The sequence below is a fragment of the Ahaetulla prasina genome, chromosome 2 (assembly GCF_028640845.1).
Source record: "Ahaetulla prasina isolate Xishuangbanna chromosome 2, ASM2864084v1, whole genome shotgun sequence".
Lineage (NCBI taxonomy): Eukaryota > Metazoa > Chordata > Lepidosauria > Squamata > Colubridae > Ahaetulla > Ahaetulla prasina.
The window spans coordinates 11,423,362-11,439,118 of NC_080540.1; the positions used below are offsets into that span (position 1 = coordinate 11,423,362).

At 46.4% G+C, this 15,757-nt stretch overlaps 1 protein-coding gene and 1 pseudogene across 1 annotated transcript; both read right to left on the reverse strand.

Annotated features, from left to right (window-relative positions):
• LOC131193527 (zinc finger protein 585A-like) overlaps positions 1-14,594 on the reverse strand; it is a 48,007-nt pseudogene extending 33,413 nt beyond the window's left edge.
• LOC131190364 (zinc finger protein ZFP2-like) lies at positions 6,612-8,797 on the reverse strand. The gene is given in 2 exon segments (XM_058167685.1): positions 6,612-8,237; positions 8,702-8,797. A coding segment is annotated over 1 exon segment (1,026 nt). The 5' UTR covers positions 7,638-8,237; positions 8,702-8,797.
• Positions 14,595-15,757: the final 1,163 nt, after the last annotated feature.

The window sequence follows — 15,757 nt, forward strand, 5'->3', positions numbered from 1 at the left end:
GTGGTTCTTTGGACGTTTCTCGGTGGCGGCTTTGTCCTGCCCTGCCCTGCCCTGCCTCTGCCCTGCCCTGCCCTGCCCTGCCCTGCCCTGACTCAGCGGCTCTGCCCCGGCTCTGCCCCGGCTCTATGGCGGTTCAACCCCGGTGTTGGCTACGGTCTGCCTGGGCCTGCGGGAAGATCGGCGGCCCAGTGACGGCCCAATGGCGGCTCTGCGGCTCTGCGGTCAGCGGCCTTGCGGTGGCTCAGTGGCCCCTCGGCCCGGCAGCTCCTCGGCGTCTCCCACCTTCCTTGGGGTGGTGGCCGTGGCCATGGCGGGCGCTGCGGGCCTTTGGGTCTGGCGGTGGCGGCGGCCCCAGGGGCTAGGGTTTCCAACAGTGCTGGATGGGACTTGGCGGACTTTTCTCCCTTGGAGCCTGGCGTTTTCCTCGGCTTACCCTTGGACTTCTGTCGGGCCTGCTGGGCCTCTGGCTGGGGTGATGGCCACGGCGACGCGCTTGGCTTCCGGGTATCGGCGGCGATGGCAGCGGCGGCAGGTGGCCCCACTCCCGAGGACTGAGGGTTTTCGAACAATGCCTGAGCGGTCTTTCCATCAATGCCAGGGAGGAGGAGAGACGAAGATCGATCGCTGAGTGGTAGTGGCGGAGGGTCAGATGTAGCCATCTGAGGGTTTCGCCTCGGAGGAGGACTCGGAGGTGTGGCTGGCCCTCTTTAGACCTCGGCAGCTCGGCCTAGGATTGTTCAATCTGGCCTGGAGTGTCGGAGCAACTGGGTATGGAGCCCTGACATCAAGGCCTATATTGACTTTAACACCAATTGATTGACTTGATGGAGAATGGCTAGTCATCTGTACCTGGGGCAAGTGAGACCGTTTGGGTTTGGGGACAGAATAACGGCCCCATGGAGCCCTGAAGTCCACGGTTCATCTCGCCAGCCAGGAGCCTAACCTTGCTATAATAACCGCTACAATAACACCTTGACATTTTCACCGCCTGGATGGACTGCTGACCGCTTTGTATTTGTATTTTTATTTACCTATCGAAGATTTTCAACGCGGACCTTCTTGCCCTGCGAGACTCCCTCTCTCGCAGGCCTGGCCTCCACATTATCGAGGGCACATCTTGAGGACGGGTTTTGGAACCCCGAGAGATGGCATGCGAAATCTAGGAGGCTTAGGGATTTTAATGAACTCTTTAGTCGTTTTTATTGGGGATTTTAAGGGAAATTTTAAGGGGAGGAAAGGGCGGGAGCTGGGGTAGCCCGTCGAGGTGGGGCCAGTCACTGCGCATGTTTGCGGCGGAGTGTTATTAGGTCCGAAGGTTCCGGGGGAGGGTGATGTTCCAGGTGACAATTGTGGTTCCATCTGTGTGGTTAGTGGGAGAGGCAGATATGGCGGAGGGGGGGGGCCGTATCGAGACCTGGGAGCACGTGTTCGATGTCTGAAGGCGATCACGTGCTCCGGCCCCTCAGTTCCTACCCGTTCCTCAGGAGGCCATGATCCTCAGAGCTTGGATCTTCGGCTGATGTTATGTAATGCCCGGTCCGTGGTTAATAAAGCTCCCCTGATCTGTGATCTTATTCAGGGGGAGTCCGCGGACCTTATGGGCATTACGGAGACCTGGTTGGGCCCGGAGGGGGGGGTGCCCCTTGTTGAGTTGTGCCCTCCAGGTTTCCGAGCATTTCATCAGCCGAGGGCCCAAGGTAGGGGTGGGGGGGTGGCGGTTGTTATTAAGGAAGATCTAGAGCCGAGGGAGGCCACTGTTCCTCAGATTGCCGGCTGTGAATCCCTCTATGTGAGGTGGGGCCATAGGAATCAGTTGGGCTTGTTGATCGCGTACCTGGCTCCTTGCTGCGTGACCACAGCCCTGCCCGAGCTGTTGGAGGTACTCGCTGCTGTGGCGGTTGAGACCCCCAGACTTATAGTCATGGGGGATTTCAACTTGCCATCAGTTGGCTTGGCATCGACGGCAGCTCGGGAGTTCCAGGCTTCCATGACGGCCTTGGACCTGATTCGAGTAAATGATGGCCCTACGCACATGGGGGGAGGCATGCTGGATCTGATTTATATCTCTGGACAGTGGTTAAATGATCTGGTATTAGACGATTTAGTAACAGAACCAATGTCATGGTCGGATCATTTTCTCCTTCGCCTAGACTTCCGAACCGCCATTCACCACCGCAGGGAGACGGAACCTATACGGTGGTTCCGTCCCAGGCGCCTGATGGACCCTGAGAGGTTCCAGACGGAGCTTGGGCCATTCCCTGAGGATCTGGCCCACGGCACGACTGAGGAACTGGTCGTGGCCTGGGAGCGGGCCACGGCCGGGGCCCTGGACCGTGTCGCGCCTTTGCGGCCTCTGACCCGGCGTAGATCTCGTCCGGCCCCTTGGTTCTCCGAGGGGCTGAGGGAGATGAAACGCCGGAGAAGACGCCTAGAGAGCACCTGGAGGTCCAGTCGCCCGGTTGATCGGACACTAGTTAGGACCTATTCTAGGACCTACCTAGTGGCAATGAGGGAAGCGAGGCGCCCACGCCCACCCTCATTGCGTCGGCAGATAACCGCCCGGCCGCCCTGTTTGGGTGACCCGCTCTCTCCTACATCAGGAGGTGCGGATGACCCTTGCAGGGACGAGCCGAGGAGTTTAGTGGTTATCTATACGATAAAATCGCTCAGCTGAGGGACGGTCTGGACCGAATTTGGGATGATCCAAGCGAGGAGAGGAGGCACGCCTTGTTGAGCACATTTGGGATGAGTTTGACCCTGTGGCTCCGAGGACGTGGACAGGCTGTTGGGGAGGCTTCACGGCACGACATGTTTACTGGACCCGTGTCCTTCCTGGCTGGTACTGGCCACTCAGGCGGTGACACGAGGCTGGCTCCAGAGGATTATCAACGCTTTGTTGGATGGGGTTTTCCTGCCGCCTTGAAAGAGGCGGTGGTGAGACCCCTCCTCAAGAAGCCCTCTTTGGACCCAGCTATTTTGGGTAATTATCGTCCAGTCTCCAACCTTCGCTTTGTTGCGAAGGTTGTAGAGGGTGCCGTGGCGCGACAGCTGCCCCAACACCTGGATGAAGATGTCTATCTAGACCCGTTCCAGTCCGGCTTCCGACCCGGATACAGCACGGAGACAGCTTTGGTCGCGTTGGTGGATGATCTCTGGAGGGCCAGGGACAGGGGATATTCCTCTGCCCTGGTCCTATTAGACCTCTCAGCGCTCGATACCATCGATCATGGTATCCTGCTGCGCCGGTTGGGGATTGGGAGTGGGAGGCACCGATATCGGTGGTTCTCCTCCTATCTCTCTGACCGGTCGCAGACGGTGTTGACAGGGGGCAGAGGTCGACCGCGAGGGGCCTCACTTGTGGGGTCCCACAGGGTCGATTCTCTCGCCTGCTGTTCAACATCTACATGAAGCCGTTGGGTGAGATCATCAGTGGTTTTGGGGTGAGATACCAGCAGTACGCTGACGACACTCAGCTGTACTTTTCCACCCCAGACCACCCCAATGAAGTTGTCAAGTGCTGTCCCGGTGTTTGGAAGCTGTACGGGTCTGGATGGGGAGAAACAGGCTCAAGCTTAATCCTCCAAGACGGAGTGGCTGTGGATGCCGGCACCCGATTCAGTCAGCTGCAGCCGCGGCGGGCTGTTGGAGGCGAGTTATTGGCCCCAAAGGATAGGGTGCGCAACTTAGGTGTCCTCCTGGATGATCGGCTGTCGTTTGAAGACCATTTGACGGCCGTCTCCAGGAGGGCCTTCCACCAGGTTCGCCTGGTTCGGCAGTTGCGCCCCTTCCTTGATCGGGATGCCTTATGCACAGTCACTCATGCGCTCGTTACCTCTCGCTTGGATTACTGTAATGCTCTCTACATGGGGCTCCCCTTGAAGTGCGCTGGGAGGCTCCAGTTAGTCCAGAATGCAGCTGGGCGGGTTATAGAGGGAGCTACGCGTAGCTCCCATGTAACACCGCCCCTGCGCAGACTGCACTGGCTACCTGTGGCCTTCCGGGTGCACTTTAAGGTGTTGGTTATGACCTTTAAATCGCTCCATGGCTTAGGACCTGGGTACTTACGGGACCGCCTGCTGTTACCACACGCCTCCCACCGACCCGTACGCTCCCATAGAGAGGGACTTCTCAGGGTGCCGTCCGCCAAACAATGTCGGGTGGCGGCCCCAGGAAGGGCCTTCTCTGTGGGGCTCCCACACTCTGGAACGAACTTCCCGGGTTTACGCCAAATACCCGACCTTCGGACATTTCGTCGCGAACTCAAGACTCATCTTTTTATCCGCGCAGGGCTGGCTTAAATTGGGATTTTAATGTTTAAATTCATTAATTTTAAACGGGGTTTTCTTAGTATGGTAAATTTTAATTATTGGGCTAATTTAAAATAAGTTTTTTAAATCGTATTTTAAATTTGTATATTGTATTGTCGGTTTTATTATGCCTGTACACCGCCCTGAGTCCTTCGGGAGAAGGGCGGTATAAAAATCAAATAAAATAAATAAATAAATAAATAAATGAAGTTGAGAGTGACAGTGTTTTATACCTTAGGCTTAAGCTTTGCTCTTGACCGCCATCTGGTGACATAAGGCTGAAAAACATGTTGCTTACATTAATTCTGTGGTTCCTTCTGTGCCATCAAGTCGTATTTGACTATCACAGAGCACAGGAATAGTTTTTACAGTGTGGAGCGAACAAAACGGCCCTACTTGATCCCGGCTTCTTTGCCGACCTGTCCTAAACTCCCCAAAACTAGCTTTCAAAATGAGGGAAGCTTGAAGAGGGAAGCTTAATCCTACTTACCTTCACAAGATTAGCCAGGTGCTGCATCATAAAAGCTGATAAAGTTCTTGTTTGTATGTGCAGCCTTAAACGATTGTCAGCTTCATCCCATTAATAGAATGAAATACGGGAGAAAACCTTGAAAGGCCCACCCATATTGCTTCCAAAAACGTCTAGACAGGAGATATTATTTTTTTAAACTGCATTCTTGCAGGGCATAAATCTTACTAAAATGCATATTACTCTGAGCAGCCTTCCCAATTTCCAGAGGAGTTGGGATTCCACCATTGAATATTCACAGACAGCTTGGGCAAAAGATTTGGAGGTTGCTAGTTTGTTGAAAGCTGATCTAAAGCATCCTGCGCTTTAGTTCTTGGCTCAGTCACCTCCCCACATAGCAAAATTTTATAGCTACCAAGGATTTCGGACATGGAAGCACCAGCAGGCCAGAGGCTCAAAGCTTCATTCCTGGCCAGGGCTGTGTCTAGGATTTTAAGTCTGCAAATTGCCATGAGTTTCTGTAATTTCCTTAGCACAGGAATCTCCATTAAGTTGAAGTGAGTGAGAAACCTTCACAGCAGGGCCTAGAAAAAGGGAGCTCAGAAGGGGCCGTCTATATTTGGTAAACAAAACTAATACACTTTTCAAAGAAACATTTGAAAGCATTGTAAAAAGAATGGCTGTATGCATGAGCACACAAAATTGTTTCTGCTTGACACATATTTTTTAAATTAGAAATTTAATCTAATATTCAAAACACATAAAACCAATAGATGAAGCAATAAACAAGAAATTGGGAAAAAATACCTCAGAGTTATGATTTCCCTCCTTTTTTCTATCAAGTAATTCTTATACACATTCCTGTTTGGGAATTGTGTCCCCTCAGCTAACCAGAAGAAAACCCTTCTTACAAATGGATCCTGGCCTCAGAGAAATCCAAGCCAACATTTCCCTTCCACATTGCTCACATCTGTGCAGAAAAACAGGGAAATTCTACGGTATTTCACCAGGCTCAAGGTTGACTCGGCCTTCCATCCTTCCGAGGTCGGTAAAATGAGGACCCAGATTGTTGGGGAAAATATGCTGACTCTGTAAACAGCTTAGAATGGTCTGTAAACACTGTGAAGCGGTTAATAAGTCTAAGTGCTATTGCTATTGCTGGAGCAGACAGTGAGGAAAGATAAGACACACAGAACGTTAGAGGAAATGGATGGAGAAAGCTAACTAGAGGATGTGGAGAGAGGGAGGGAGAGAGTGTAGCACTAGGTAGATATGGAGATTAGGATTAGAGAAATGTAGAGGTTCGCAATAGAGAAAGATGGAAAGCTAGTTAAAAGTCTATGGAGATTCTCAGGCAGCCAGGTCATGGTTGTCCCAAAGGCGCTTTTTCAAGAGGCAACTGGACTTGGTGTTTTCTTTGGAGACGTTTCGCTTCTCATTCAAGAAGCTTCTTTAGCGCTGACTGGATGGCGGGAAATGCAATGGTGTGGGAGTATGCCAAATGTGGAGGCTTTGTGTTTTGCTATTGGCTATATATGTGGTTTATTGGTTTATGTATTAAGGTTTTATTCCTGTAAGTCATATGGAGTCACATTGGGTTGGGTTGCCATACACAATTTCTTAAAAAATAAAAATACATACATACATATCTATATCCCGCCTTTATTATATGTAGAAATAATGCAAGGTGGCAAACATACCTAATAGATATCTAAGCACCTTTTCTCTGGCCTAGCATGGCAACTCCCCTCAATACTGTAACAGGAAAAACCCACACAACTCCAGAGAAAAGACACTCAGATCTCCTCCCTCATGTTTGATACTAAGACGTTTGACTAAAAACAATTAAGGCAAGAAATTAAATGGTTAGTTTCTCAACACTCATACTGTTTTTCTTCTGCGTGAGTCCTCCGATGTATCACCAGGTGAGAATTCTGACTGAACATTTTCCCACATTCAGGACACTCATATGGTTTCTCTCCTGTGTGAATCCTCTGGTGTTTCACCAGGTGGCAATTCTGACTGAACCTTTTCCCACATTCAGGACACTCATATGGTTTTTCTCCTGTGTGAGACCTCTGGTGTACTACCATTTGAGACCTTTGATGGAAATCTTTTCCACAATCTGGACACTTATAAGGTTTCTCTCCAGTGTGAGTCTTGCGGTGTTGCACAAGGTGGGAATTCCGACTGAAACTTTTCCCACAATGCAGGCACTCATATGGTTTCTCTCCTGTGTGAGTCATCTGGTGTTCCACCAAGTGGGAATTCTTACTGTAACTTTTTCCACAAACTGGACACTCATATGGTTTCTCTCCTGTGTGAGACCTCTTGTGTTCCACCAGCAAGGAATTCCAGCTGAAACCTTTCCCACAATGCGGGCACTCATATGGTTTCTCTCCTGTGTGAGTCCTCTGGTGTGTCACCAGGTGAGAATTCTGACTGAATCTTTTCCCACATTCAGGACACTCATATGGTTTTTCTCCTGTGTGAGACCTCTGGTGTACTATCATTTGGGAACTTTGGTGGAAACCTTTTCCACAATCTGGACACTTATATGGTTTCTCTCCTGTGTGAATCTTGTGGTGTTGCACAAGGTGGGAATTCCGATGGAAACTTTTCCCACAATGCAGGCACTCATATGGTTTCTCTCCTGTGTGAGTCATCTGGTGTTCCACCAGGTCAGAATTCCTACTATAACTTTTTCCACAAACTGGACACTCATATGGTTTCTCTCCTGTATGAGACCTCTTGTGTTCCACCAGGAAGGAATTCCAGCGGAAACGTTTCCCACAATGCGGGCACTCATATGGTTTCTCTCCTGTGTGAGTCCTCTGGTTTATCGCCAGATTGGTTTCCATGCTAAATCTTTTGTCACAATGGGAACACTGGTAGAGTTTCTCTTCGGTATGGGTCCTTCCACGAATCACGAGACCAGTTCTGAGTAAAGCTTCTGCCGGACCCCAAACATCTGTATGGCTTTTCACGGGATGGTTCGATTTATCAAACACATGTGATCTGCAATCTGTGTTTTTCCCACAATAGGCAGTCTGTAGGGATTTTCTAATACTGCTATTCTTGGATTCTTGAGGAGGCCAACAATGTTTCTGATCTCGGTGCTTGATTCAAGCTACTCTTTCCTTCTGCAAAGGCTTTTTTAATACCTGCCAGTTTTGGCTATCCACGAAATCTTTTTCTTCCCACTGACTTCCAGGTGTTCTTTAGTTAGAAATTATCCTCCTTGACTTCTCATGTAATGTTTCCTTCAGTTCCAGACACTGTTTATTTTTTTCCAGCTGAAAGTTTTGCTCTTATAATTTTCTCTTATTTTCTCAGGTGCTGAGGAAGAGGTTTTTACACTTTCTGGAGGAAATGGAAGATTTTGACTGATTTGAGTTACATTTTAATGCATTTTAATCATTGTCGATTGTCCAGAGTGCTCTTCTTGGCATCCTCTTTGCCTGTAAGATTCATATTAATGAGTTAGTTTCATTATTGTTTAAACAAGGGCTGCAGGACATGCGAAAGCAGCAAAAATGCCCCATATGTTGTCACGAAAAAACAAACCTAAAAATTCTAGTTTGATCTCTAACATTAATTATGATTCATTCGACATGTATATGGCTAGCAGATCCAAATATCAACTCAATCACAAAATTCTCCTGTCGGCTTCGGGCAAATCACACCCAGAGTGCCCTCAGAAAGTATCCAAAGTTTTCAGACCTCCTTCACTTCTATCGGTTTTCTTACAGCAGTTTTAAATCCCGAAACCCCGGAGGAATAAAATTTGGGAAGGGATATGAATATGAAGCAGCAGCAGCAGCTGCCATGTTTCAGCCTCGTTGTTCCTGTGCATCTACGCCGTGGAGGAACCCAAAAGGCCCGACTTGCTCCCGGCTTCTCCTCCGACTTTCCCTCCACTCACCTCCCAGGAGCCGCTTCCACCCTCCAAGCAGTGCAAGAGGCTCTGCAGATGCCATTATCCTTCCGTGGGTGACACGGAAGAGGAAGTTCCTCTGTCCTTCTCTTCGCATCCACATCCTCTCTAGCAATACAATTCTCTATTGTTTTAACTCGTTCCAGTCCAGCCTCTACCTCTCTGGTAGACTAGCAATGCCGTTACTGTACTGTATTCACGACTTTCTAAGCTCGAATGTCGCTCATTGGTAGCGCGCCATCTAGTGACATAAGGCTGAAAAACACGCTCCTTCTATTTGCACTCTAAAGCAAATAGTTTCATTAATTCTGTGGTTTCTTCTGTGCCATCAAGTCATATTCGACCCATCCCCCCACTGAGCACGGAAATAGCTGTTGTCCATGATAATCTATCCTAAACCTTTTCATTCAGGTCTCATTGTTTTTATTGCTGCAACTAAACCAAAGGAAAGAGTCCTAGTGGCAAAATGAGGTACAAACAGCCAACCGGAAAATGCACCTCCCTTTTGTTCCAGCCAGTTTCTTGTCTTGGGGGTCGGGGCAATATAACTCCTCGAAATCTGCCTCTGCACATGATTGAAACTGTAAGAGTGAAGGTTGACCCGGCGTAAGTTCACAGCAGGGGTGAAATCCAGCGGGTTCTGACAGATTCTGGAGAACCGGTAGTGGCAGTTTTGAGTAGTTTAGAGAACTGGCAAATACCACCTGTGGCTGGCCCCAGAGTGGTATGGGAATGAAGATTTTGCAATATCCTTCCCCCTGGAGTGGGGAGGGAATGGAGATTTTGCAGTATCCTTCCCCTGCCATGCCCAACAAGCCACATCCACAGAACCAATAGTAAAGAAATTTGGATTTCACCACTGGTTCACAGCTTTAGCCGAGTGCTGTGCCCTAAACATTCATGTTCATCTTTCTGTGTGGCTCTAAATGGTTGTCAGCTACATCCTATGAACAGAAGAATGGAACAGGGGAGCAATCCGAAGCGCTCACTGGCAGTGCCTCTGAACCCCATCTAGATAGTCGGGTAGATGTGATCTTCCGGTCTGTATTATTGTGGAGTCTAAATCCTGCTAGAAGGCAGAATTGCTCAGAGCGGCCTTTGCAATTCCCAGCCTTATTTATTACCTTTCAGCCTTATTTATTCCCAATGTGGGAATAAAACCACCACAAAAAAATCAGGCTAAAAATAACTCACCAAGGCAAAACCCAAAACTCCCCTTTTCCTGCCCCTGACAGAATTAACCCATTAAGGGAGCGTTGGAAGAAATATCCATCTGGGTTCAGTTCCAAGTGGGGACAAAGACACTGGAAACATGGAGGCTGCTTGGAAAGATGGTTTAATGGTGGTCAGGATCACATGGCTTGAGATCCTGAACAGAAAAGGGCTGAGATCCTGTGCGCTCCCTGGTTTTATGCTTTTTCTGAGCTTTGAATTTCCTGGGGCACAGGAAGAGTACCCTGATTGGCTGTCAGACTCCCAGGGGGTGGGGGTCTCAGCTAATGTTGTAGGTTGTCTCTCAAGCTTGCCTGAGCCTTGCCATGTGGTGAGTTTCTGTTCTATTGTGTTGCAAAAGATGGTCCATTAACAAAGGTGGGGGGATTGAGTTTCTACCTCTGACCCATTGACAAAGGTGGGGGGGGGAGTCAGGAAGCTGCTTTGTCTTTAAAACATGTTTCTCCATTTCTCATCCAGGGAAATATATTTTGCCTTTTTAAATATTTTCTAAAATATTTCATTCTTCTAGGAGTGGGGTGGGTGCTAACTTCCTACAATTAAGGGAGGAAGACAGAACTCAGGCCAATCACCTCAACTAGAGAGGCACACAAAAAACTCATCAAGATGTTTCTCCATTTCTCCCTTTGGGGATATATAATAATCTGTTCTTTTTAATATTCCTCAAAATATTTCATTCTTCTAGAACAGGGTTGTCAAACTCGATTTGATTGAGGGCTTCATCAGGGTTGTTTTTGACCTCAAAGGGCTGGGGTGTGTGTGTGTGTGTGTGTGTGTGTGTGTGTGTGGCAGGGGGATGGGCGTGGCCATGGTGGATTTGACACAAGATCAAGATGCATTTTTCTCCCTTCTCTTCTTTCTTTCTACAGTTCTTTAACCATTTTCCTATTTTCTTCTACCAAATATTACTGGCAAACATTTATTACTTATTCCTCATACTCCACTAAACTTTTTATTTCTAAATTTATATCCCATTGTTTAAGAGTAAATTGCTTTTCCAGGCAGAAAAGCAGATATTCTATAGCCAATGTGTATCTGGAAATGCTGGGGATAAGATTATACAGGTGCATATATATGCATCTAGAGAAATAAAAAAACACACATATCTACAAATCAGCGGTGAAATCGAACCGGTTTGGGTGAACCTGTAGTGATAAAGACTACCGTTTCAGGCGAACTGGTAGTTAAAAAAAGCTGCAGTTCCGACTATCAGCTGTGCCGCGTGATTTAAAATAGCTAGAAAGCAGGAAATCCTGCTTTCTAGTGAATCTAAATCGCGCGGCACAGCTGTTTCCCTCCCCCCACTATTCTACTTACTTTCCCAAGCCTCCTTTTTCTGCGTGAAGCACACATTTGAACTGGTGGCAAATCGGGAAAGATTTCACCACTGCTACAAATGTATATACATAGAAAACCCATTTGTATTTTAGCCTGAAAAATGTCCTAAAATTGTTACAGTCCAACCTTCTGCATTATTTTTTGAGATGTGGGGCATTTAACTGACCAAATGATGCCTAAAACCACATCAAAAATAATTGCTACCAACTTGCCTTCCATTGAGGACCTGTATACTGCACGAATCAAGAAGAGGGCCGTGAAAATATTTGCAGATCCCTCGCATCCTGGACATAAACTGTTTCAACTACTACCCTCAAAACGACGCTATAGAGCACTGCACACCAGAACAACTAGACACAAGAACAGTTTTTTCCCAAAGGCCATCACTCTGCTAAACAAATAATTCCCTCAACACTGTCAGACTATTTACTGAATCTGCACTACTATTAATCGTTTCATAGTTCCCATCACCAATCTCTTTCCACTTATGACTGTATGACTATAACTTGTTGCTGGCAATCCTTATGATTTATATTGATATATTGATCATCAATTGTGTTGTAAATGTTGTACCTTGATGAACGTATCTTTTCTTTTATGTACACTGAGAGCATATGCACCAAGACAAATTCCTTGTGTGTCCAATCACACTTGGCTAATAAAATTCTATTCTATTCTATTCTATCAAGAATTGAACCCACAGTTTTCCCCATCGACATCCTCACCTGCAAATAAAGGCAGAAAATACTGTCCACAAGCCCTCTGGTGACATCCTCATTCAAATTGCCCTCATTTACTGACCGTCTTTGGGACTGGAATCTGTGTTACTAAGAAGCCAGATTATTAAGGGTGATGTCAATTTACATCTGCTCCTCTGCAGATCTTAAACAAATCACTATGGGTTGTTAGTTGTGTCTTCAGCCCCCGAGCCTAGCCTCCTGGCAGAGAGTGACTCAGAGAGTGAGGGGGAAGAGCCGACAGGGCTTCCCTCTGCAGGACCTTCCTCTCTGGCTCTGCAGGCCAGGTGGAGGAGATGACGAGGCCTCTTTCTCCCGCACCTTCCCCCTCCCAGGAAATGCCTCAAGACGCAGCTGCTGACAATCAGTCCTGGTTAGATCCCAGGTATCGCAGAAAGGAAAGGCGGGAACAACAAAAGAAGGGGTGGGACAGGCCTAGAGAGTGCTGAGTCATGGAGCCACACCCCACAGGGTATAAAAGCAGGAGGAGCTGCTCTATAGCTTCTTGTGATGGACAAAAACTGACTCTTGGAAACTTCGGCTGCAATATTTTGAGACTAAGACTTTGGCTTCTGTTTATTTCTGAACTGCAGTTACGCTGGTCTGAGGAGATAGGAGAACTTGGCAGGCAATTGCAGGTTCGTTGCCAGAACTGATATCTGTCATCGGAGTAAATTGCTGGCAGATATAGTCAGCTCGCATGTCTGCTTGGTTGTGGTTGGTGGGGACAGAACATTGTTAAAGGCAATTTCACGGGATCATGACTGGCGGCTTGCTGGCATCCCCTTGTCAAAAGTCAGCTGGGAACATTGCAAATAGGATCACAAATGTGGACTGATTGGCAGCACCCGAATTGGTGCAACTCCTTTTCCTGCACCTTCAGAACTACAGGAAGTACTGAAATGCAGTCACTGAAAAAGTGCCACAATGGCCACAAATCTGTGGGATAGGTGTATGTCTGCTTTTACAGTGCCATAGTAACTTTGAAGGCTCAGGGAACAAATAATGAGGACTGAACCTATACAACTAAACCATAGAATAGAATAGAATAGAATAGAATAGAATAGAATAGAATAGAATAGAATAGAATAGAATAGAATAGAATAGAATAGAATAGAATTCTTTATTGGCCAAGTGTGACTGGACACACAAGGAATTTGCCTCCGGTACATAAGCTCTCCGTGTACATAAAAGAAAATATAACATTCGTCAAGAATAATAAGGTACAACACTTAATGATAGTCATAGGGAAACAATTCCTCTGTTCCCAAGCTGTATGGCTATATGACAATCCTCTGCTACCATTTCTATATAATAAAACAGAATTTCTAACATCCTCAATGTTATTTTTTATAAAATAGTAGGTTAACCACAGATAAACCTGGCTAATACACTGATGGGGCTCCAGTAGGAAAAAAATGTGCTTGTCAGCTAAACATGGAAATAAAAGAAAGTAAAATCCCAGAAGAGACCAGTAGTAGATCAGTCTCATAATGTTGCCAAAACAATAAAATCCAAAGGAATCAATTTTAATTTGAAGGAGACTTTTTAAATCTTTCAACCAGTAGAAAATTGTAGGCATCAGTTTGAGGGACTGCAGTACCGGTGCAATAAAATATGGGTTGGGAAGGAATATGTAGCAGCTGACAATTTTCAGTCTAGTTGATTCTCTGCTTTAATACCATGGAGTAAACCAAACGGACCTACTTGCTCCCAGCTTCTCCACTGGACCTGTCTGAAACTCACCATCCACCTGATGGTAACTTTCCAAAACTACCTTTACAACTGAGGGAAGCTTGTACCTACCTACCTTCACAAGATTAGCCAGATACTGCATCATAAAAGAAGATAAAGGTGTTGTTTGTCCTGGACTCATGTAGTCCCTTGTCAATTGACCTAGTGCACAACCTGGGGGTCTTCTTGGACTCACAGCTCTCGATGGCTGGGGGAGGGGTTTGCAGATTCATCTAGTGCGCCACTTGTGCCCTTTCCTGGGCCAGGGAGGACTTGCACATGGGTCACTCATGACTTGGTCACCACTTGTTTAGATCACTGCACTGGACCACCCAGAAACTTCAACGGGTGCAGAACGTAGCAGCGCACACAGTAATGGAGGCCCCTAGTTAGCCAGCTAGTTAGTTTTTGTGGTGCGAGCTGCACTGGATTCATTCCTTTACGGGTGCAATTCAAAGTCATCCCCTTTAAAGCGATTTCTTCATTACAGTAATAGCACCTAACAAATATATATTACCCAGCTGTGTTTTTCACTACAGTTGGTTTAGCGTCAGCATATTGTCCCTGGTAATCTGGGTTCCCATTTTACCAATCTCAGAAAGATGAAAAACTGAGTCAATATCGAGCCCCATCATGATTGAATTCCAGCCTGTGGGCAGAGTCAGCTAGCAATACCGCATTCTAACAAGAGCCAATACGGTACCTGACATTATTCTCCTACCTTTCTTATTTTTGCATGCATCAGAAAGCTCAAACTGCCCAAGAAGCTGCTGATCCAGTTCTACAGAGGAATTATTGAGTCTGTTATCTGCACCTCCATAACTCTCCAGTTTGGTTCTGCAACCCAACAAGACAGACATAGACTTCAACAGATAATTAAAGCTGCAGAAAAAACAATTGCTACCAACCTGCCTTCCATTGAGGACCTGTAAACTGCATGAGTCAAAAAGAGGGCTGTGAAAATATTAACAGACCTCTCCCATCCTGGACATAAATTGTTCCAACTCCTACCCTCAAAACGATGCTATAAAGCACTGCATACCAGAACAACTAGACAAAGAACAGTTTTTCCCCAAACACCATCATTCTGCTAAACAAATAATTCCTTCAACACTGTCAAGCTATTTACTAAATCTGCACTATTAAACTTATCGTTCCCATCATCCATCTCCTTCTTATGACTGTAACTTTGTTGGTTGTATCCTTACGATTTATATTGGTATCGTTTCCTGATTGCTTATTTGTACCCTATGACTATCATTAAGTGTTGTACCTTATGATTCTTGATGAACATATCTTTTTTTTAATGTACTCCCGAGAGCATATGCACCAAGACAAATTCCTTGTGTGTCCAATCACACTTGGCCAATAAAAAAATTCTATTCTATTCTATTCTATTCGTTCTACAAGTCAGCTAGGATGGGCATGCACCTAGCCTTAAATATTGCTATTGAATAGGAGCTAGGAAGTCAGCCTTTTTCGTTGCAGACCTTCCGTATGAAGCACACTTCCCCGTGTATTGGCAGGCTTCTGAAAGGAAGGAAGATCTAGCTAAGCACTGGGATAACACGAGATGCCTGCATATCAGCAGCTTTATTTGGAACCAGGTATAAATTTGGAAATTTATATTAATTAAATTTAGATGCCGCTAATCCTGTGAACTTCTCCATTTTAACTCCTTTCAAGGAGAAAGATAACCAGTTTTGAGCAAGAATGACAACAGACACGAACATAATTAGTAAGGCCAAGAGGCCTGGTTCACTTATAAATTGAACAAAAGCAAGAATCACCTTTTTGATATTCCCAGATCATCAATTTACCACCAACCCTGCTAGAAATGCTCTGTATTTGCAGGACAAGTACATTTTAAATGTGGAGACTTTGAATTTTACCATTTTCTATATACAGGGTTTATTGGTTTATGTATTAAGGTTTTATTGCTGGAAGTCATATGGAGTCACATTGGGTTGGGTTGCCATACACAATTTCTTAATAAATAAAA